Source organism: Macrosteles quadrilineatus, unplaced genomic scaffold (genome assembly GCF_028750875.1).
Source record: "Macrosteles quadrilineatus isolate MER2022 unplaced genomic scaffold, UCM_ALF_1.0 Scaffold_2__2_contigs__length_208266976, whole genome shotgun sequence".
Classification (NCBI taxonomy): domain Eukaryota; kingdom Metazoa; phylum Arthropoda; class Insecta; order Hemiptera; family Cicadellidae; genus Macrosteles; species Macrosteles quadrilineatus.
The window spans coordinates 35,273,143-35,298,815 of record NW_026542595.1 but is presented as its reverse complement, the minus strand read 5'-3'; the positions used below and the strand labels follow the sequence as shown (position 1 = coordinate 35,298,815).

Here is a 25,673-nt window from a genome sequence, read left to right as displayed (position 1 = left end):
TAAGTAATGCATATGGTTTATTCTGATTCTTAATACAAACTCATTTCTTCTTAATCGACAAAACAGTTTTAAAACACTGGTTTATCCATATCTATGCCCGTACCCACTGCTGTCGCTAGCGCTATACTCATCGCTCTTCTCGTGAGAACCTCGCCACCGTGGAAGGTAATCTCCACATGTTGGGAACCCCTCAGGTGGTTTGGGAATGTCCCACTCTTCCCCTACCATCATTACAGCCCCCATGCCTGACTCGTAATGGTAGGCGAAATGACAATGAAACAGCCAGTAACCTGAAAAAGTAATACATGAATTGGAAATAAATATTATACTAACTATGCCATTTAAGTGAGTGAGTAAATCTTTCTAGTATAGATAGCATGAGTATGATAGTACATTTGACAATACGTGCTGGGATTGACCATGGAAACATTAGCTTATTTTCATTAGTGGTACAGAATTACGGGTTTTAAGGCATTCATAACACAATACGAGTGATTAAAAACTAAATTAACTATACATTTCGTGTATAGTTAGCCATTTCGAACTAAGTATCACAGTTAACACGAGTTACTCACGAATAAACATTCATAGGACGAGAGCGATTCAACAATCTTGTCAAACATTTATCATTATTTATCACTATAGTAGTAGTTATTTTTATTTATTACTATAGTAATTATTATTAATTATTACTATAATAATAATAATAATTAATATTATTATTTATTATTATTTGTAAAACACATCTTAAGAGCGTTGTGTACCAGAATAGGTAAAGAAATCTTACTTGGCTCAAGTCTTAAATCAAAGAACACGTCGCTACCATCCCTGAGGACTCTGCGTCGCACAATGCTAAGTCTTCAAAATCGATTGACTGAACGTGTTAGGCACAATGGTTGTTTATTACTATAGCAATTATTATTAATTATTACTACTACTATAATAATAATAATAAATATTATTTGTAATACAGACATTAGATATATTTACCGGGATTATCAGTGTAGATACATGCAATGCAATATCCCCCAGGAGGTATTGCCACAGTGTCCTTCTGAACTATGTGGGAACCCTGACACGGTTTGTTTTTCTCCTCCTTCAACAAAGCGTTCATTTTGTCACTGAAGGTTCCATTGCCAGGTAATATTCCCATTCTACTAACGTAGAAGTTGTACCCATGAAGATGCATTGGATGGCTCAAAAAATTTCCTGCAACGTAAAGCCCTATTTTCAAAAGGAATGGTAAAAGAGCTTGTAAAAATTATTTAAAGCATTACGTAAAACTACGAAATTATTAAGATACCTGTTTAGTTTAGCAAGCACACTATTTATCTGTAAAAGCCATTTGTCAAAGTTTCTAGGGCAAACCTAGCCTTTTATTCAAATAAAAACGTACTCGACTATATTTTCTACTATAGTTTATTAGACACGTGTGTGTGTGCAATCTAACGGTGTCCGTGTGTGTGTGTGTTTGTGTTACTCAAACATACAAATGCAGCTCAAACTTACTTTTCGACTAGGCTCAAATTTAAAAAAAAATATAGCTATCAAGCATCTGGGTACTTACGTATTATACGGAGGCCACTTATTTTACAGCGCGCTGCGGCGGTTAGGTTAGGTTGGGTTATCATAAGCTTTTATGACTCATCTCGTATAGTTCGATTCATAACGAAACTAGGAAAGTTCTACAAACATATTTATGATAACCCAACTTAACCCAACCGCCGCAGCGCGCTGTAAAATTAGTGGCCTCCGTATAATACGTAAGTACCAGAATCTGTTTAGGACTATTCACACTTCGATACTGGTCGATGACTTTGCCTTTTCGGCTTTTATAGTTTTTATGTGAGGATTTTAAAAGTAAATATTGATTGGTCTCCATGGCTGCAATGAGAAAACTCACAATGTTTACAACTACAATGAAATCTCAATGTAAACAAGCAGAACCGTTAAATGCACTTTAAATTAAAATTCAATACAGCTGGATTAAAAATTTGAAAGGCTTTTCATATTCTGTACAAACATTTGGCAGTTATTTTATTCTTAGATGTTGATGAATAATTGATTATTGATTGTAGGCTATAACGGTTATAAGATCTTACTAAGTAAGATAGATTTTATAACCCTTGCTGTATCAACCTAGCTTCTAACACTAAGTAAGCATTTACAGTTAGCCAATGTAAATCATTTTATTGTTATATTTTTTCATATCCTTCTTTTTAAAATGTTAATACACTTAACATGTGCTTTGATAGGGCATACACTTTAAAAATTTAATGGTTTATTTATACAAAAAGGTATTGCAATAAACACAATTCAAACCTCGACAACCCCGTATGAAGGACGGCAACTCTGCATGTATCGTTATCCTTTATGTATACTACTGATCTGTCATTACATGTTTGAATTAATATGATATTGTTTCATAAGAATAATAATTATTTAATAGCTATTTTTGTAGGTTTTTACCACAAAACACATGGCTTATATACATATAACATCGGTTTGGTACGAGTGCTAATTAATGCATTAAATATGTAAATAATTTCAGAATAATAATACTACTATTAGTCTGAAATTAATTAAGTTTTTATTTCATTAAATACATTAATTAGCACTCGTGCCAATTGATGGATATAAAAAGAAGATGACAGGGGTGGAGGCTTCGGGGGTGTCAGGTAAATGACAGGACGTAAACAACGACCGGACATTTTGCGAACTGCTAGTACACAACAGCCTTGCACTTTTAAGCTGAAACAGTTTATTATTTAGCTGCTTCGGCTGAAGTTATTGACCAAATCCGTTTGGCAAATAATTTATTATTTACTAAATTAGTAGCTGCAGCATTCTACAACCTTGAATTGATTTAAATTATTAGTTAAAACTGTTTGTAATACTTTGTAAAATAGTTATTTGTGTAACTAGTGAGCAAAGTGGCACTTTGCTGCACACGAGTGCAATCCTGGCGAGTGCGGAATGATCCCGAGTGCAGCAAAGGCCTTTTGCACTCGTGTTACACATTATATTTTTCCTACAGTCACTATAAAGCATATAAATAATTAGTCTTTCAAACACTATACAACACGATTTTAGGTTCAGCTGGCAACACAAATAGGTGTCCTAGAGGAAGGAGTCACCGGTCCATATCACTCCGCTATTTATTCTTTGGCAAGCAATGTGCTCCGCGACTTGAGAAAATAGGTCCGTATGTTTTTTGTAATTTGAAGTGGTTTTCGTGCCTAAAAAAATGCTTTAAATGTATTTTCTTGTTTATTAAGATCGTAGGAATGTCTTTAAAACGTTAAAAAGAAAAGTCCAGAAAGTTCAGAAATACCGTAACTATAAACACGAAATGACAGGATAAATCGTATTCAATCAGCTGCTCATAGTATTATTATCTTTAAGTGTTGCCAACCTATTTCCAAGCGTACACGGATTACGTGCATAATAGAACCATGCTGTTTTGTGTTGTTTCGTTGGAATCCTGATGTGCGCCAAAGTATAAACCGTACGATAAAGTATAAATATGCAGCAATTAGCAGTTTTCTGTACTATAAACAGCACAAGGAAGCCAACTTTGTCGGGTTACTGTAGGAAAATATATTTTAATTTCCAAGAAAAATACTTAGGAAGAAAAATATATATTTGAGGAACCTTATTCCGAATTGAGTCTCCACAATAGCATCAGAAGCAGCTAAATAAGAATACATGTTTGCCCATTTGTATGTGGATGCAAACAACTTAAGAGGCGAAGCATAAATTATGAACTGGAGACATGAACTTGACCTTCCAGGAGACTTTTTTTACTCCTTAAGCTATTGAAACTACGGGGACACTGATGCCGACCTTGAGAGGTGCAAGAGGCCACTTGGTGTGTGAAATAGACAGGATACTATGATGACCTCCAAGCTGACACAGTTACCACTGCGGAATTGAATTACGTAGACATACTCGTATACATTAATGGAAACAATATTTTGCCTTAATTATTAAGACCACTCCCACTGACCTGTATCAACAATAATAAATTTTACGCATGTCTTCTTCCGTAGCTTGATGACATGTACACACTCGTGGAGCTCAGTATTCCAGCGAGTTAAGTTTGAGTAGTCATCTTGTGGACAGTACAAGTGCCCAGGAACATCTCTGTACTGAGACAATAACGGGGATGGTGGAAGAATGTACGTTTTCCCATTGACTGTACTGCTAAAACTGTTAGCGCCGACAGCTGAAAATGATAGTTTCTTCAGTTATTCCAATTTTATCATGTTCTTTTAATATTAAAAATACTTCGTAACTATCAGGTACTTAATTTATACATGTGTAGGATATTTTTCTATGATATAAATATTTATCATTTTTTCCATTATGAGGTAATCAAAATTATGTGGTAGTTTATGTTTATAATAGAAATACAAAGTTCGTTTATAGCTAAAAACACAAAAATATAATAGTAGTCGATTTAATTTGTGTTTCTTATGAGAGTAATCGAACTACCATAGTACTAGTAATTCATATTACTAAATTACTCTAGTCTAGCTTCAAGATTTGATACGGATCAACAACGGAGGACAGACGTCTTAGCATTAAACGTTTGGCATCAACACAAGATTTTATTCAGTAAAGGAGGCAGATATGAGAAAGTGAAAACCATTAGAGTCTATAAACCCAGTGATATTATCGGTTATTAACAAATGTGTTGTGAAACCATTGAAATAAAACACTTTAGTTCAATTAAAAAACAATTTAATTCATTGGTGTAGCCCCGGAACTGTAATATATCATACAGGGTGTAAATTAAGTCTGGCACACATTTTTTATCTTTTTTTCTATAGTAGATAGAAGAAATCAATTTGCGGGAATGATTAATAACAAATGTTAGGCACTTTTTACAAATTTTGAAAATAAAAATTCCCTTAAGGGCAAGGGGGGGTGGGGGGTAACTAAAAATTTTCAAATGACAACCCCCATCTTGTGACCCCTCATTTTAAAGGTCATTGGAAGACAAATCCAAAGATGTGTCTAAAAATTTTTTTTTGCACCCTATCCAAGATGGCGGTTTAAAATGTACTTAGGGTTCAATGGGTAAATTAGGTATGGCACACATTTCTTATCTTTTTTACTCTTTGTAGATAGAAGGAATTAATTTGCGGGACTGAGTAAGAACAAATGTTTGACACTTTTTCATAATTTTGAAAAAAAATCCCCTTAAGGGTAAGGTGGGGGTGGGGGGTAACTAAAAATTTTCAAATGACAACCCCCATCTTGTGACCACTCATTTTCAAGGTATTTGGAAGACAAATTTAACGATGTGTCTGAAAAAATTTTTTTTGCATCCTGTCCAAGATGGCGGCTTTAAATGTGCTTGGGGTTAAACGGGTGGGGTCTGGAACACAATTTTATCTTTTTTGCCATTAATAGATAGAACTTATCCACTCGTGGGACTGAGCCAAAATTAGGCACCTTTTTATTTATTTGAAAAAATCCCCTAATGGTAAGGGGGGGGGGGCAACTAAAAATTTTCAACATCTCTCATTTTAAAGGTATTTGAGAGACCAATTTAACAATGTGTCTAAAAATGTTTTTTAAGCACCCTGTCCAATATGGCGGCTTAAAATGTGCTTAGGGTTGAACAAGTAAATTACGTCTGAAACACATTTTTATTTTTTTTTTACCAAAAATAAAGTTATAATAGATTTGATAGTTTATATCAGAAAAACTTGGACAATAGGACGAACTGCAATAAACAAACTTATGTAGCTCTTATCACTTAGTAAATAAATCTGATAATTGAGATTCCAGGTTTGGACGTTGCACTCACTTGGAATTCCTATCCTCTTTCTTAAGACTGCAGGCTAATCAGGTAACAATCTTATCAGTTTTTCCTTATTCCCCTTCAGTCTGTGTAGGTAGTTTCTTTGGAGTAGTCGTAAGTACATCTTTTATTATTTTTATTTAACATGGCGTTGTTAACAACAAAACAGAAGATAGAAATACTTGTCATTGTTGGCTATGGAGATAAAAAACGGACTCAACTTGAAGCGTGTGATATTTTTAACAACTTGTACCCTGATCGCCAAATTAATCGAGCTACAGTATCTAAGATATGTAATAAGTTTGCTGAAACGGGGGATGTTGCAAGTAAACCAAGAAGTGGTAGGCCAAAATCTGTACTCACTGAAGAAACTAGACTGAATATACTTCTTAGCGTTGAAGAAAATCATCACACATCGACACGTAGGATTGGAAATGACTTTGGGATAAGTCACATGTCGGTCCACAAAGCCCTTAAAGCCGAGAAGTTTCATCCTTTTAAGGTTCAGTTAATACATGAATTGAACGAGGACGATTTTGACCGCAGGATTGAATTCTGTGAACTCATGATGCAACGGTGTACTTTGGATCCAATGTTCAAAAATAGAATTGTATTTTCAGATGAGGCTTCATTTAGTCTTCATGGTCACGTGAACAGACAAAACTATAGGTATTGGTCTCCTGAAAATCCTCATTGGGCTCAAGAATGCCATACTCAAAATCCCCAAAAAGTCAATGTTTGGGCAGGCATTGTCGGGACCAAATTAATAGGGCCATTCGTGATCGAAGGAAATCTAAACGGAAACCGTTATCTGGAGTTACTGCGAGAGTCGATAGTACCTGCCATTGCCCATGAGTTTCCTCCGGAAGACGAAGAAAATGTTGTCAACGAGAACATTTGGTTTCAGCAAGATGGCGCACCACCTCACTATAATGCTGAAGTCCGAAATTACTTGGACGAAGTTTTTCCAGATCGTTGGATAGGGAGGCGGGGAGCTATTGAATGGCCTGCCAGATCACCCGACTTGACGCCGTTAGACTACTTTTTGTGGGGCCACCTAAAAAGTAGAGTATTTGTTAACCGCCCAGAAAACATCCAGGATCTCACAGCAAGAATAATAATGGAAGCACGATCTATTAATGAAGAAACGCTGTCCAGGGTGGTAAACGAATTTTACAATCGGTTGGGGCTCTGTCAAGTTTCTCTTGGGCATCAGTTTGAGCATTTGTGAATATTAACAAGTACGTAAAGTTGATTATTGCAATTACATTTATTATTTAGTTTAGGAATTCTATTAATTTTGATTGCTATTGTGTTTTTGTTGTTGTAGGGTTGTAGTATTATTGTAATTATTTGGTATTCTATTTTATTGTATTGGTAATCAATTTTTACACTATCAAACATCTATATATATAAAAGGCAAAGCCCTCACTGACTCACTCACTCACTCACTCATCACTAATTCTCCCACTTCCCATTTACCTAGGAGGCTGAAATTTGGTACACTGATTCTTTAGACATTAAATAGGAAAACTAAGCTATTTTTATTCTGATCGGACTCTCGGGCTCCGCCCCAGTGGCTCTGGAGTTTCCCATGTTAACCTTATGAGTACTCATATTTAAATGGAATATTAATGAATCTTAACAGCTGTTTCAATTAAACAAGTTGGTTCTGTTCTATGATGTGCAATAGCATTTAAGTTACAAGGATTACCAACAGGGTGCAGCACTATTATTTTTTTTTAATTTATGACTACATCTAATTTGCAACCAAAAGGTGAGTGAGCGTAGCGAACGAACTTCAACCTGGAGGCGAGTTAGCGTAGTGAACGAGCTAACCTGAAGGCAAGTGAGCGCAGCGAACGAGCTCCAACCTAAAGGTGAGTGAGCGTAGCGAACGAACTTCAACCAGGACGTGATTGAGCTATGCGAACGAGCTCACTTATGAAGTAAAACGGAGCAAAGCCCGCGGGTGCAGCTAGTTAGAGTATAAAGGAAAAAAGGTGTTCCAGACTTAATTCACCCGTTCAACGCTAAATGCATTTTAAGCCACCATATTAGACAGGATGCAAAAAAAACATTTTCAGACACATCGTTAAATTTGTCTTCCAAATACCTTTAAAATGAGGGGTCACAAGATGGGGGTTGTCTTTTGAAAATTTTTAGTTGCCCCCCCCCCCCTTACCATTAGGGGATTTTTTCAAATAAATAAAAAGGTGCCTGATTTTGGCTCAGTCCCACGAGTGGATAAGTTCTATCTATTAATGGCAAAAAAGATAAAATTGTGTTCCAGACCCCACCCGTTTAACCCCAAGCACATTTAAAGCCGCCATCTTGGACAGGATGCAAAAAAATTTTTTTCAGACACATCGTTAAATTTGTCTTCCAAATACCTTGAAAATGAGTGGTCACAAGATGGGGGTTGTCATTTGAAAATTTTTAGTTACCCCCCACCCCCACCTTACCCTTAAGGGGATTTTTTTTTCAAAATTATGAAAAAGTGCCAAACATTTGTTCTTACTCAGTCCCGCAAATTAATTCCTTCTATCTACAAAGAGTAAAAAAGATAAGAAATGTGTGCCATACCTAATTTACCCATTCAACCCTAAGTACATTTTAAACCGCCATCTTGGATAGGGTGCAGAAAAAAATTTTTCAGACACATCTTTGGATTTGTCTTCCAATGACCTTTAAAATAAGGGGTCACAAGATGGGGGTTGTCATTTGAAAATTTTTAGTTACCCCCCACCCCCCCTTGCCCTTAAGGGAATTATTATTTTCAAAATTTGTAAAAAGTGCCTAACATTTGTTATTAATCATTCCCGCAAATTGATTTCTTCTATCTACTATAGAAAAAAAGATAAAAAATGTGTGCCAGACTTAATTTACACCCTGTATTTGGTTTTACATTACCTTTTAACAGTTCTAAAAAGTAACCTTCGTAAAAGTGTTATATGTTTCTGGGAGCTGCCATTCTTTAACACTTCATAACATGAATCTATATATTAATTACGTAAGCCGATTCTTTGCGTGAAAGTTTTGGGCGACTGGGAAGTCGTAGAACGACGGGAGAGGGCTCAAAAGGTCAAAAGGGGGGGAAAGGTCTCAATCCCGTGACGGCGGGATTATTGTAAAAAAATTATTTTAATATTTAAACAAACCCAGGTTTAAATAACCTTTGTGTCAAAATAGGTTTGTCTGTACACCGTATATTTTCAATAAATAATTTGAATCATTCCAGAGGTTAAACTCTCCTAATGGCAGCAAACGTATAAATATAAATAAGTATAAATATAAACCTTTGGTAGAATAAATCTTTAACATATGTTTTGAAATCAAAACAAAGGAGAAGTTTTCCATTTAATCTTGAATTGCTTATTATTTAGTCAATGTTGTTATTCAATGTAAAAAAAAATAATCCAAAACAACAATAACTATTATTTTTCAACAATTATAAGTTCAATTCCTTTGGTTTGAGCCATCTCCTATGATTCCACTACTTATCATATGCTTAACTAATTACAGTGATTTACTTAAAAAGTACAACAATTTTCTAATTGCCCAGTAAAACAGTTGATTTCAACTTTATAAGACGTAACAAAAAATTCTTAATTATTAAAGGTTACGTTATCCATGGTGTTATACAGTATACAGTACATTGCAGAATTTACTGGTAAATGAGATTCCCAAATGAAATATTGAAATAATCAAAAATCAGCAGTAAATGGCTTCTAATGCCATTCTTATTGAGAACATTTTACGTTATATCTAAATTTGTGTTAAGATTTGGAGAATTTCACTATTTTTCCCGCCGTCACGAGATTGAGACCTTTAATTTGAGCCCTCTCCCGTCGTTCTACGACTTCCCAGTCGCCCAAAACTTTCACGCAAAGAATCGGCTTACGTAATTAATATATAGATTCATGTAATGAAGTGTTTGAGAATGGCAGCTCGCCGAAACATATAATACTTTGACGAAGGTTACTTTTTAGAACTGATAAAAGGTAATGTAAAACCAAATACTACAATTTAATTAAATGCAGGCAATGTAAGATACACCTCTTTACTTTACGTTTCCAGTGTGTTAAAGCTAAAATCTATTAGGCCTACTTAATTATAAATGTGTTTTGAAAATTTAATACTGGGAGAACTTACTCGTTTTTTATTTCGAAGATTTTATGTTTTGCTTGTTGTTTTTGTAAAAATAATGTAGACTGACAATAAATGCTGTTACTATTTAAGAATTAAAATTTTTGTTGAATTTAACCACACCATGAGCATATTTGTGTGATATTATGGGATTTATTTCTATATTTCATGAAGAAAGGGTATCTTTAGTTGTTCAATCGTCCTCCTTTGATCGGAAAACATAATATTCTTATTTGCCTCTGTAATTCAAAAATAATTCTAGTTCCATTCGTAATATTAAGCTGTGTCATGATTGTCATGTTTTTTATACTTACAAATATATTTTGGGTACTTCTCACGGTCAGTATATGGAGTGTTATTAGGAAAACGATAAAATCCCACAGCCATAATAACTGTCTGGTCACATGTTTGAAGAATGTGTTTCGGAGTTTCTTCTGTGCCTTGTAATTGGGAAATGCAGGGTCCAAGTGTTTTTCTATTTTCCTCAGTGCAATTGGATCTTGAAGGATTAACTGCCTAAAAGTAACCAATAAACAAGATCAGCTCCCGAAAAGTAATAAAATATTTACAATAGCCTAAATATTGTTTGAAATGAGCTTATATCAATTGAGTGAGTGAGATACTTAATATTTAACAAGTCAAATAAAATATAATAATCCAACAATATTAGGAGAGTTATCTATTAAGGATCCACTCCGTTTGAAATAGTTCCTGTAATACTTTTAGCAATTGCTCGATTTCGAGTGATTGAAACAGCGTGCCGGCCTGATGGACGGGGAAAACGGGAAACTTATAATTTCTATTACTTTTCTCTTTTTTGTAGACTTTACGTTAACATCTTAAAATTTCTTTCTTAATAGATACGATGATTGGAAAAATGATAACTGTTTTTTTTATTTAGAGTTATTTAAATGCTAACTTTTATGGGTTGTACGACGATTAGAGCTGTCAATAAACTGCACATTAATATGTGGAAATCTTTGTACTTAAATCATAAATTGAGTTTTGATTACACTTCAAAACACGTATCTTATTGTTTGTATTACATTATATTATCATATTGTACATTAAATTTAAATACAAAATTATTTTTAAATTTTCTTTTTTTTTATATAGATTTATCAAGGTTTGTCGTAAGCAAACTAATAATATGTATAACAGCTTATACATTATATAACAGAATTATATACAGAAATTATATAACAGCGAATTATTTGTAATTTTGAAGTGAATTAAAGTTATTTTAATTAATTTTCTTGATTAATAGACTTTAAAACAAATACTCATGTTGACATAATTGTTTTTGTTTTGCTTTCTTTCGAGGTTTCTCCATAGTATATAATATACAGTCAACTTTTTAAAAAGCTATTTTGGTCTCCTATTGAATATAGTTTGTAAACTGAGTAAAATTAAAAAGAAATCAGTTAAGATGGTCCGCTTTTATTAACCTATTTTATGTTGATGAAACGGTCGACCAAAGACCCGAGCCACTTCATTCAGGGGACTTATTATTACAATTAATTGTAATTTCTGACATTTCACTACACTTGTCTGATGCCCAGCTTGTCTCTCTTGCCCCATTGAAACATTTCAATCAAACAACTGATAATGGGACGTCTCCTCCTATCCGTTTATTTTTGAACGCAAAGTATTCCTTTCATAAATAATAGCAAAGACTACAGATGCATTGCGGAGACATCTTTATTTCTGTCTGAACAGCCCTTGCGAGACAGCTACCTGATTGAATTGATAATAATGTGAGCCTCTATTTTCTTAAAAGAGTAAATATAGCCTAACTTCGGGGATGTTACGGTTTTGGCCGTGTCATTTCAAATTTGCTCGTGTATTGAGAGAATGTTTCACTTTTACATATCGTTACACTTGAAGCAACGTTGGTCAGTCATTAGTACAGCTTTCTTCAAACGTTTGAGTGTCAAATATAACTCATTCCGGAAACTCAAACGAAAGTTATACGATTCACACAATCTTTGAATTTAACTCCTTACGAGGTGCCTATCATAAAAAATAATGTTCTATTGTCTACAGTTGTAGGCCTACTACCATTTGGAGGCTGGATTCTGGGCTTTAATTTTCCCTCTGAACTGTAACCTTCAACAACACTGCATGAATACAGTCACTAGGACCGTTTAGCTAGGTTGTTAATGTCAAAAAAACTATCTTACCGTTCCAGCGTCGTTGATGTCTGTGTCGTAATTAGGTCTTGGGGTTGAGGGCATACCGTTGTAACCATTATACCTTAAAATTGCCAGCTGATAAGCCTTCTTACTAGCACACGCACCTACACTTCTCACTCGTATCCAGTAAGCACCTTTCTTTTGATTACAATCAATCTTCACTGTAAACCGCTCCCCTGAAAATATATGAATGTATTACTTTTTGGTCAAGTAAATAGGACACTGTTTTTCATTTGATTTCCCTAGCTATCAGGTCAAATTAAATAAATGCATGGAATCCAAAATCTACGTGTAAAGATGCATTTATAAATTTCTGTTACTAAAACGAAAACAGGTATCGAACCAATGTCCATTTCTCAACAGTTGGGTGAATTTTTTCCATTCTGTTTTAATAGTTTTGCATACTCATTAATTGACTTTTTTTAATGGATCTGCTAGGACGTTTTTGTTTATATGAAGCAAATTAAAAGAATTTTAGTAACTAACAGATCTAATGGAGAACCAAGAGTGTAATATTTTCACGTCGTTGTTTGGTTTTCTTACAATGCTATTACAAAGGTTTATTCTGTAATTGTAAAAATTTTAACATTTTTCTTTTCTAAGTTCGTCACCTTTAGTTAAATGATTTTGTGAAACGGTACATTAAACAAGTAGCAATTTTAGCTATACGACATATTTTCCTTTCTACCAAAACTTATACTCACATTTATAATACTTGAAAATAAACTTAAGGTCAGCGTTAAACAAATAGGTGTAAATAAGCTATGGGTTACACGTTACATATACCTGGGGACATGTTACAGCGATCAACTTCATAGGGTTTTGTGTACGATCCGTCTGCTCCTAATATGGTCATTTTGTGCTTCTCGATGGACATGCTGTATTGGCAGGTATAACAAGTGGCAGCTATGACACGGAACACGTAGCGCTTGCCTTTAGTCACGTTGAATTCAGATAGAGGAAACTTAGTTCCGTTTAGCTGAAACAAAAATGCTTAATGTTTCGTTGATCTTGTATCATATTACAGCATAATACCTTTCAGACTTTCGTCTTAGTAAAGGGTTCACAGTGACAACATCTTTCTGAGTTGATTCATTTTATTTATTTAATTTCATTCAATCCATATACATCTCCATTTTGGACACATTCTAACCCAAAAGCAATTCAGTAATTAAATATTTTTTTTTTTAAATAAGTTGAGAATGTTGTTTATTAGTTATTATTGTTTATTATTTTCATATAATCAAATACTGTATATAAGGAATAATCTACAATCGATATAACTACAATGCGTACTGATCACGGTAATCTGTATGTACTCTTTTTTATGAATAGTATATCTTTCTTTTTATTCAACAAAACAATTATTCGTAATAATACATAATACCTAGAATAATACATTTAAAAAATAATAATAAACCAATCCAAAAACTCGATTTAGTTTATAAAAAATAATGTCAGTACGTTTCAAAAAATCACCTATTAATTTTACAGATCCAGTGGAGTAATATGGCAAAAAGGTTATAATAACTTACGTAGTGCCCCCGTCCGTTTATGAGGTAAGTACTAGCCAGCTGGTCCAGACCTCGTGTCCAGACCCCCGGATACACTGTCTCTGCTGTATTGTGCTGTAAGTCCTGCACTACCAAAACATGAGATGGAAGATCATAATCATACAACTTCCTGTGAGGATCTTCTTCCTTGGGACATCGTATAATCAATGCACCGGCCATGCCGTCCACCTTCTGGAGACCTGATTTCACAAACGACAAGTGGTTACGCAATATGTTAATAAAATAGTGGGCAAATAACATTTTAGGATAGTCTTTACCTTTACTGACCAAAATATGTCTATATATCACATTTATATTTAACAATACTATGGTTGAATTGTTTATTCAAACTTTGGAACCGACCCGTGAATTCATGTTCATAATTTTACATTTTGTAAACAGAATAGGAATTCAATGATGATATAGCCCATAATGTTTAATCCACGAAAAATGAAATACCATGAATAATCTGTACCGTTACTAACGTAGCTTTTTTTATACCTATTCATCAAACCATGTTCCAATTTTGAAGTATGACAAGTTTTTAACAAGCTTTGGTTTCTTTTAGTTTTAATTAACATTTTTCGTATATATAGCATCATTTGTTAGTCATGAGTATTTTGAATTGATTATGCCGATGTATTTATTTGTTTTGTTGTTATTTGTTACGCTTGTATTAACTACTAACGGATGCCATCTAATAATTGTTAAATTTGTTTCACGTTAACAAAAATATTATTATTATTATACTATTATTATTATGGTTGTTATTATATTACTCTATTACTCTATTATTCTATTAAATTACTCTATGGCAGTACCAAGCTTAGACTGGTTAAATTTGGACTCCTTATTAATTAACTAATTTTTAATTAATTTATTCAAATATAAATGTTTTAATACATCAAGAAATGCATTAAGATCCTATTGGAACAAGATAAGTAAATAGATTTGTCTTAAAAAGTGAAAATAATAAATATTCAAGCAACACCTTCAGTTCCATGTGAGTTTTAGGTTAGGTTTGGAGCTAAAATTATAGGACTGAATATAATAAATACATACAAAGTAAATTATTTCCTCAGTAAATAGACTAACATAATAAATAAAAGCTCTTAAATATAAATATCTTAATAAATAGCAATCATGGCTTGTCCTGGGTGTGATAAAGACTTACCTACTGATGGGGACTATGTGACATGTGGTAGATGTAAAGAAGATATGCACTATACCTGTTCAGGTGTCTCTAAAAACACTTGGAAAGGTAAGAGTATCCAAAGGAAAGCAGAATGGGAATGCTCTACATGTAGAAATAATGGAACTAGAGGGCGCTTGTTAAGCTGTGATAAAGATGAACCGACAGATCCAACTTTTTTGGCGTAAAAAAAACTCCTTGAGAAAATGTTTAATAAGCAGGAGAAAGTAATTCTAGAGAAGATTGACGACATAAAGAATTCAATAAAGGGCTTAGAGGAAAAAATTAGCGATGTCACCGAAGATGTCAACAGCCTGAAGAAAGAAACGTTAGAGCTACGTGAAGACCTAGAAAAAGTAAAGCTAACTTTGGAATGTGAACAACAATATGGAAGATCCAAGAACTTTATCATCACTAGCATTCCTCCCACTAAGGAAGAAGATGTCAGTGGAAAAGTCGTACAACTGCTGAGGGCTCTCGACATTGACATCAAAAAAGAGGAATTCACGGCTCACCGACTACCTTCAAAGGACCAGACACCACCTATCTTTGTGCAGTGTAGTACAAGAGCAAAACGAGACAGCATAGTACATAAGGCTAGGAAAGAAAAACCACAGTTGTCATTGATAACTTCGGAATATCCAGACAGAGCTATCTACTTTAACGACCATCTAACACCGTACTTCTCAAACCTAATGAAGGAAGCAAAAGTTTTGAAAAAGAGTAAGGGGTACGAATATCTGTGGATGAATGGAAACAAAATAATGGCAAAAAAACATAAAGATGCAAAAGCAATTCAAATTATTAAAAAGGCAGACCTTAACAAAATTGTATAGGCCTAGTCAAGTAGGATCTTAAGTCACATAACATAATAAAGGCTAACTATCAATTTTTTTTTTATTTCTCTCTATTTCTAAATTCAATCAATCGATTAAAAATTTTTCAGATTGAAGAAAATGAGTATGTCAACAACGAGAACTTTTTGTCATTTGCAGGTTGGGACCAAAATGTGAATTTTTTTACTCACAAAGTAAATGAAAGGGAAATGTTAATTTTATGTATTAATATAAGAAGTATAAGGAAAAATTGGGATTTGTTGTTGTTAGAATGTAAAAATGTTTTAAAATATACAGATGTGCTAGTTTTAAGTGAAGTAAATGTAACGGCTGAAGAAGGTAGTATGTATGGAATCCCAGGGTACAAAACTGTGATGAAATGTAGACCGTCAGGAAATGGGGGAGGTATTATGATCTTTTATAAGAAAACAATTAAAGTAGAGGTATTAGATGTGAATTTTAACTCTGCAGAGGTATTAATCATTAAAACTTTCCTATTGAATAAAAGTATAACTATTGCTGCCTTCTACAGACCACCGAGCCTAAATGTTAATGATTTCAATTGTGAACTTGAAAATTTCTTATCATCAGAGAAATTGAAAAATGAGGCAAATTTAGTAATGGTAGGGGATATCAATTTGTGTTACCTAACTCAAATGTATGGTGCAGATAATTATGTCAATGTTTTGTACTCTCAAGGTATGGCCAATACAGTTAAGGCACCCACAAGAGTGGAATTCTATAATAACAATTTAGTATCAACATGCCTTGATCATGTCAATGTCAGAATGCATAACATAACATTTACATCATTTATTGTAGAAGAGAAAATTGCAGATCACTACTGGACAGGCTTAAAAGTAGATTTAGGCTTAGGCCTATGTATGGACAATGAAATCCAGGAGATCAATAGTTTTAAAGAGGTAATAGTAACAAAAAAGGTTAATACGGAAATAAGAAATATAAATTGGTGGCCAATTTTAGATTTAAAAGACCCAGAAGAAATATATACCAAAATAGTAGAAACATTCCAAGAAATATATAGGAAAAGTACAAGCAAGGTTAGGTTAGATAAAAAATGTTCTCAGAATCCCTGGTATAATAATAACATTCAAAGGTTAGTGGATAGAAAAAGATATTTATGGGGACTAATTAAAAGAGACAGATACAACTTAGAACTTAGAAACACTTTTAGAAGGGTCAGAAACACACTGACAGCAAGTATAAGAGCGGAGAAAAGAAATCACTATTTTAGGTTACTGTCTGAAAACTTTGGTAACGTCAAAAATACATGGGAAGTAATTAATCAATTTATGAATAAAACTCCTAGGCCTACAATAATAGAAACTATTAAGAATAATTTTGAAATAAAAGAACACACCGATGTTACAACCATTGCAGAAAGGTTTAAAAATAATTTCAAAGAAAGTATTGAAAAAGTAAATCAGCAAATGACAGGCAACCCATTTCAAATAGCACAAAACATGAATGAGGGCAAGTATAATATTGGAAATAGAATGAGCATGAATTTTATAACAATCAATGAAGATTTACTGCTTGCGGCGGTAAATAGGCTTAATCCGAAATCATCCTCTGGGCCAGATAACATAAGACCTCAAGACATAAAAAATAATTTTGTATATTTAAAGCTTGTATTGATTCACCTCTTAAAAAATATATTAGAAACAAGTATTATACCTAGACCAATGAAAGTCACCTATCTAAGGCCTATATTCAAAAAGGGTTCGAAGAAAGACATAAACTGTTATAGGCCAGTGGGGTCAATATCAACAATTACAAAAGTATTAGAGCATTATATATGTGCACAGCTACAAAATTACTTATACAAAAATGAAATCATCAATAAAGCACAGTATGGGTTCAGACCTACTTGCTCGACAGTAGATGTAGTAGAACTTCTAACAAATGATATTAATAAAGCATTGAATGAAAATAAGTTTGTTGTAGCAGTTGCAACCGATCTTACCAAGGCATTTGATCTGGTAAATTATGATATAATGTTGAAAAAGTTAAAAGACATTGGCATTGGGGGCAAGTTGTTAGCATTTTTCAAAAACTATTTTGCAGAGAGAAAATTACATGTAAGTATTGGCCATACTGTGAGCTCAAGCTATGACCAAACCTGCGGTTTGGTTCAAGGAAGTATTCTGTCCCCCTCCCTTTTTAATATCTATGTAAATGATTTTGCTAGCCTTAAATTTAAAAGTAATGTTCTGCAATATGCTGATGACAATGTTTTATATGTAATTCATAAGGATCTATCAGTAGGATTGGAGTATGTGCAAAATGATTTAAATCTCGCAATCAAATATTTCTTTAACAATTCTATTAAATTGAATGCAGAAAAAACCAAAGCAATAGTTTTTAAGAACCCAAGAATAATTATAGGCAGACACATATCTATTAAGCTGTATTGTCATTCTAAAGATTGTGTAGAGTTGGAAATTCCAAATGGACCCGTAGGCCAATGTAATTGTCAAGCTGTAACGTTCGATGACAAGATCAAGCATTTAGGCATTTTTCTTGATTCAGATATGAAATTTGACACTCATGTTACAAAAATATCTAACTTGTTAAGAGTAATATTATTTAAATGTTATAGATTAAGTATGTTTTTACCTGTCAGTATTAAGAGAATGGTTTATTTTTCACTAGTACAGAGTATTGTTAACTATGGGATCTCTATTTACTATTTGTCACCTGAATACATCAAAGTAAAGCTTAGACAGGTGTTACAGAGGATTGTTAAAGTTTTGTTTAATGAAATACCAATCAATCTTTTAGGAATAATGTCTTTTGATGCATTGGCTAAATATACTGACCTAGGGAGACACTACTTCAACGATGATTTTAGAAGAATAAATGATGTGGGATATAATCTTAGGCATAGGCAATTTAGATCCGAAAGGCATTTCAATAACTATGGAACATTAACTTTAGAACACAGAATCCCAACTTTGTTAAATACACTACCACTAGATTTAAGATCAATAGCAAGTAAGAACGAAGTTAAAGTTAAACTAAAGAATTATTTTATAGAAAATCCATAGCCACTACCCAGCACATTGATTATTACAGTAGCCTAGTTAGTTAGTATACTTACATTAGTTAGTCACAATGAACAAAAAATGTTAGTATCACATAAGAGAACACGACAACATAAACTGGGGGGACTATAGGCTAATATTATAGGACTTGGTATTTATTTATTTTAATTTTATCAACATTTTCATGTATAATGTAGTCATTAACCAAGCATGAGTTGAGGAATGGAGATTTGAGCTACATAACCTCACTTTTTACTTCCATCTATTTTGATCTGGACTGGACTGGAATGGATTATTGGTATTGCTTTTTTTCCCAAAGTGAGGAGACAGGATAGGGAAATATTGTTAGTTTTTATTCATAAAGTCTTTTGGTATTGTATAATGCTAATCACTCGTTGTTTTATGAGTATTTTATGAGTATGAGTATTATTGTGTTTGATTGTCTCATGTATATGTAAACTTACACATGATATGGAATGGTGAAACTGGGTGACAGAGGCATTGACGGCCCCGAGTTTTAACACGGGGCTACCAGCCCGGCCCAGGATTAACTACTTCCATAATACTATTATGATGCACACACACACGCATATATAATAAACATACAAACTCATATTAAAATATAATAATAAAAAAAAAACATAAAAAGAAAAAAAAGAAAAAAAAATGTTTTTGTTCAAATTATGGTTGTTTATTAAATATTATTTAATTCGAAAATAAAATAAATGGATTTATACGATGTACCTGTAAAAGATAGTATAATAAGGCAATAGATATAAGTTTTCCTCTCAAATAGCTTGCAGCTAGAGAGGTATACAAGGCGCTGCAGTGTACAACAAATTTTCGCATGCGAGAAATAAACAAATTGAAATTAAAAAATTGAAATAACATGTACAGTAAGTTCTTACATAGATTAATAAATCATCAGGACACTATTATTATAGAGATATGCGGCAAAATAATGAGTTCTACTGTAAAACCCGATGAGTAGAAATATTTTTTACGCCGATCATGAAATTGGTTTACCAAAAAAAAAAAGATTTGAAACTGACTTCGCCTCTTTTTCTATGTTTGTTCTTATCAACATATTTAAAACAATTAATAAGTAAATGAATCTAATACATCTTACCACTATGCGAATGGTACCACTGGGTGCCGGGATAATCAGCTTTAAAGGTGTACCGGAATATCTGGCCCTCTAATATAGGACACTGAGTGACCATCGGCACTCCGTCCATGAACTTGGAGTGCTTCTGGAGGTGACCGTGCCAGTGGATGGTAACGCAGGCACCGGCCATATGGTTCTTAAGATCAACAATCACTGTGTCTCCCTTGCACACCTGACAAACAATCACAGTGTGATAGGCCTACTTCTATAGTAAGTCTAATCGAGTAACCATAGCTCCTAGTTTTAGAGAAGACCGTGGTAGTGATGCCGTCTTACGTAGTTATTGATATTCGCCACTACATTGTCACCCTTGCAGACTTCTCAGAAAACAGTACAGAAAAGTTGATTATGTTTACTTTAAAGGAGCTTTATTACCTAATTTGTACAACAACTTTATAAAAAGGTTTCCTAATATATCACAGAAAACATTACAATAATTTTGTATACACTAAATACACGTGATTGTGTTTGAAACATTTGGTTATACAACCCATAAACAAAAACGTTTTACTTAGAATCATTTGCACTATCAGATTAATGAAACTTAATTACATTATACAATCAATTGTACGTTCGGTTGACTTTTTAGCATACATGGTTTTTATTATGACTCTAGCTGAAAAATATAGTTTAAAGAAATCACTTCGGTTTTGATATACAATCTTGTATAGTCAAGAATGTACACTCTACAACAATAACTTAGGCCAATCAACCTGAATGGATGGTCCAGGCAGTTTTCTGTTGAAGGTAATGACAGATTTCTCAAACCCATCAGCTGTAACGCAGCCTTGGGCGGAGCAGGCCGACGTATCATTCGGACAGTTTCCACATGCACTGAAACATTAAATGTCGTTTTAGGTCCTAGATTTATTTGATATAATCAAGCTACTAAATAAGCTCCCTGATTTTATGCAATGCTAGAAATAATAGTTATTGCTATGACAATATATATTTTTTAATCCGTAATTTACAATTCTTATTTATATTTATTTAGTAATAATTATGTTATAGATATGATTTGAATATTTTAGTCATCCTAGCGTGTATAACAGTGCTTTGCAACGGGAAAGTATAAAAGTTTTTTTTCTAAAATAATTGACGAAAAACACAGATAATGGTTTACTTTCATACGTGCACTCTACATTGGCTATAGTATTGAGTTCTGTAGAAATGCCACATATAGTAAAAGAATATTTACAATACAAAAGAGAATTATAAGAGTTATCGCACAAGTTAGTACAAGAACATCTAGTAGGATTTATTTTTATAATGAAGATTTTACCTGTGCCCTCTTTGCGTATATTCAACACTTTGATCTTTGTCAAAAACATTTTTCTTTTTTTTTAGGGAAAAGAACTATTTCCCAATACAGCTTTAGGCCCATGAGCTCTGTGTTAATATCGCATACATAAATCTGCTAATTATGAAAGGAGTACTTTTTATATGGGTCTCAAACTATATAATAAGCTTCCTTCATCACTGAAAGAGGTGGAATCATTAAAAAAGTTCCGGTTTCACTTACTGTCTTTCTTGTTATAAAATTGTTTTATAGCATTGAGGATTTTTTATCAGTCTGATTGTAGTAGACATAAACTTAATGGCATTGATATAACTTTGTAAATTTCGCTAATAACCTAACTTATTACTTTCTCCCCCTATACCATAGTATATGGAGAAAGTATTGTTTTCGTCAAAATTTTCGAGTTTGAGTTTTGAGTGGATATATTCGTTTTGGGTCCCCCTGGACCCAAAAAAGTGGTTTTTGAAGTGATGTCTGTGTGTGTGTGTGTGTGTGTGTGTGTGTGTCTGTGTGTCTGGATGTGTACAGAGCTAGAGACTACACCTGTGGTCCGATTTCGATGAAATTTGGTATGTAGGTTCTAATCCATGGTATCTCCAGGCGTTTTTTTCATTTTTTTGAAATTTTGATTTTTAATGGGGATTTTCCCATAAAAACCCATAAAAAACCGGAAAAATCGGATTTTCTCAAAAATGGCCCGAACGATTTTGATAAAAATTTAGTATGTTGTAGCCCTTTAAATTCTGAACAAAATGGTACAAATCCCATTTCTGTAAAAATTACGGTTCAAAAGTTATGGTAAATTATGTTATTTTCCCATAAAAACCACATAAAATAACGAAAAATAGGATTTTAGACAAAAATCCAGTTTTGATTTAACATAGTAGGTTATGGTCCTTACAATTTTGATAGTTTTTTTTCATTTTTTAGAAATTTTGATTTTAGATGGGGATTTTCCCATAAAACCCCATTAAATAACAGAAAAATAGGATTTTCCCGAAAATGGCCCGAACGATTTTGATAAAAATTTAATATGTTATAGTCCTTTATATTCTAAACAAAATGGTACAAATCCCTTTTCTGTAAAAATTACGGTTCAAAAGTTATTGTAAATTATGTTATTTCCCCATAAAAACCCCATAAAATAACGGAAAAATCGGATTTCCCAAAATTGGCTCGAACAATTTTGATAAAAATTTAGTATGTTATAGTCCTTTAAATTCTGAACAAAATTGTACAAATCCCATTTCCGTATATTTACTCTCACCGTTTACACATGATAAAGGTTGTTGACAAACTTATGGGAGAAAGTATGTGTCAGAATGCTGATACCGTTTATTTTTACTTATTGCTTATATTATACAGACTGTCCCAAAAGTCCCGGACCGGTTTAATATTTCCTAAACGACAACAGATAAATCAATAAAATTTTGCACATTAACACCACACTAAAAAATCTACTTTTTTAAGGAACTATCAGTTTTCTGTCATATCATGGGGACGTCCCACGAGGAGTCATAAGGAAATCTTAAATAGGAGCATAGGTCAATATGCACATCAGTTTAAAGGGCTTAGCTAGCAGAGTTCAATGCCGGAAACCGCGCCTCGAAAGGATCACCCGTTACAAAATGGCAGCCGTTCAAAGATTTCTTGAACCTGCCATTTTGAATCTTTGAACGACTGCCATTTTTTACTCAGGCGTTCTTTTGAGCTTGAATTTACGGCATTGTAATCTACTAGTGAAGACCTTTAATTTGATGTGCATATCGACCTATGCTTACGCTAACAAAAATGTTCTGACTCCTAGGGCTCTGCCCCCAAATGCAAATTAAATGAATCTTTGAACCACTTTACTCTTGACTTGGTTGTCCGTTTGAGTTTAAATTTGCAGCATTATATTCTGCTAGTAAAGACCTTTAATCTGATGTACATGTCAACCTATGCTTCTATTTAAGATTTCCTTCTGACTCCTTGCGGGACGTCCCCATGATGTGACAGAAAATTTATATTTCCATAAAAAAGTAGATTTTTAGGTGTGATGTTGATGTACCAAATCTTGTTGATTTATCTGTTGTCGTTTAGAAAATATTAAACCGGTCCGGGACTTTTGGGACAGTCTGTATACTCGTACACAATGTACCTTTTGATAATTTACCTGCCTGTGTGCAGAAACACTCCTAAGGCGTTATGTGATTTATTTTTAAAATAAATAAAGGAATTTAACATCATGCTGTAGTGTGGTTATGAAAGCAATTATTTTAATTGATGTTTTATAAGATAGATGTTTTACTCAAATTCAGCAATTTTATAAATTCTCCTTCCTTGTAGCCCATTCTATAAATTTCGAAGATAATTATGAGCAAACTTTAAATAATAATAATAACCAAACATAATGAGTGAAAGTTTCTTAGTGGTCCATTTCACAAGATAACTCACAAATTTACAAAACGTTAAGAAAACCCTCAAAAAGAATTTAAAATAACTGGTTTATATACTAGTAACTCTGATATTAAATGTATTCATAGTAATAACATGAAAACTTAGGGAGCCAGTGTAGAGGAGCCTGGTAGACTTTCCAAATTAAAATATAACGATGTCCATTAGTTGGGTATTAACTCTATTCGTGTACATATTCTTAAGAAAAGGCCGATATTAACGTTTGCTTATTACATTTTACTTCGCCACTTTTGCAAGGTGATTGCAGTAACTGTTGATTGATCTATCATACTAATTGTATCTTACCCATTCATGGTCATGTAGTGTTCTACCACGAATCGGTAGTAGCAAACTCTATAATCCCCTGGCTTGCAGACTCTAGTACAGATATGGTGTGGATTTTTTGATAATTGATCGTACTTTCCTGAATCAACATCGTCCGGTTGCATGTGATACTTCAAATCAGTGTTACAATGGGCTCCTGGAAAAATATACTTCGATGAAATAATAATAATAGAGAAAGCCCGATCCTTCCTAGCATTTTAGGGTTATTTTCCTATACCTTACTCTAATCCTTATTCACAGTTCCCACACTCCAGACAGCTCGCCTTTACTACTTCCTTCGTCACTTTCTACGTTGTGGACCTGTTTTCCTACCTTCCCATTGCATTTTAAGATTGCAGATACCTTAATCTTATCGTCATATACAGTTCCCACACTCCACACTGCTAGCCTTTACTACAATCATAGATAAAAAAAAGTCCTGCTACAATGTATCGAGTAATCTTCAGTATAATCTTTGCTCAAAAGTAACAACTGACGTTTTTCCTTTTGTACTGTATTTTGTAATTAATTGCTAGTATACTGTGGATAGACTACTTACAAGTCTTTTGTTTACTTTATCCTTGTTATTAAATTCAACCAACATGGTTACTTAGCAACCCATAAGGCTAATGTAAAAAAAATTTGACTTTCAGTTTCATTTTTCTACGTAATTAGATTTTTGTTGGCAGTTCTAACTGCAGTAAACTCGTTTTTAGGCCAAAAAAAACTATTTACAATATTTGAAGAAAATCGTCGGAGCCGTTTTCGAGATCTTGGTACAAGCAAGTAAGCATACACACATACATACAATCAAACATTGATTTTATTAGTGAATAGGATTATTCTAATTTATTTATTATAAGGTCGAGTGTTGTAAATGAAGAAAAGATGGATGGTAAAACTTAAACGCTTATAGTGTATTGACATATAAAATTGTACTTACGTGGTTTTACATGTTGTAACAGATAACTAACGTAACTACAATACAATTGAATACATTTTATATTTTTATTACATACTCCAATTATCATCAGACCCAATAAGGAAATGACGTTCATACGCATATTAGGTCTGATGATGATTAGAGTATCGAATCGAAATCGATCACCACTTGTAATCGTTTAAACTTTATACGTTACATCTTTACATGTTATATCTTTCTTTTACAAATGTATTTATCGGTTGTATGTTTAATTTAAGCTAATAAACTATACACGTACATCTTATGATTTAAGTTGTCTGGGACCACATTCTAATTTCTAGAAAAACTATTTTGTAAGTTTTGCCTTTTAAATGTATTGATATTATAAATACAACAGTCTTCAGATCGTATCGAGAGTTACACAAAATCTTTTGCGGTGGTCTGTGGATACAAATGTTCTGTTAACAGAGTTTGTATATTGAGGTTATAATGCAAATATACTCTACTGTAATCTATTTGTCTTTTTATGTAACTATTCATATCCGTTGCCGTAAAACATTTAACTTAATCGACATTTTGATCAGTTGTATTTATCTTATAAAATAACATCCTAAAATTAAACATAATATTATAAATATATAATAGCTCATACCATAGATAAACAATAAATGCATAAACAGTAGTTTATTCATCGACAACATTACGTGAGACTGTG

General features: G+C 33.2%; 1 protein-coding gene across 1 annotated transcript; it reads right to left on the bottom strand.

Annotated features, from left to right (window-relative positions):
* LOC128986794 (uncharacterized) lies at positions 1 to 25,673 on the bottom strand. Its single transcript, XM_054407316.1, has 11 exons — positions 25,611 to 25,673; positions 24,019 to 24,193; positions 20,690 to 20,810; positions 19,938 to 20,148; positions 13,695 to 13,912; positions 12,946 to 13,138; positions 12,148 to 12,335; positions 10,279 to 10,480; positions 4,010 to 4,228; positions 991 to 1,209; positions 1 to 290 (listed from the first exon to the last, which is right to left on the bottom strand). Exons 1-11 carry the CDS (start codon positions 25,657 to 25,659, stop codon positions 82 to 84), a joined length of 2,004 nt encoding a protein of 667 aa, XP_054263291.1. The 5' UTR covers positions 25,660 to 25,673; the 3' UTR covers positions 1 to 81.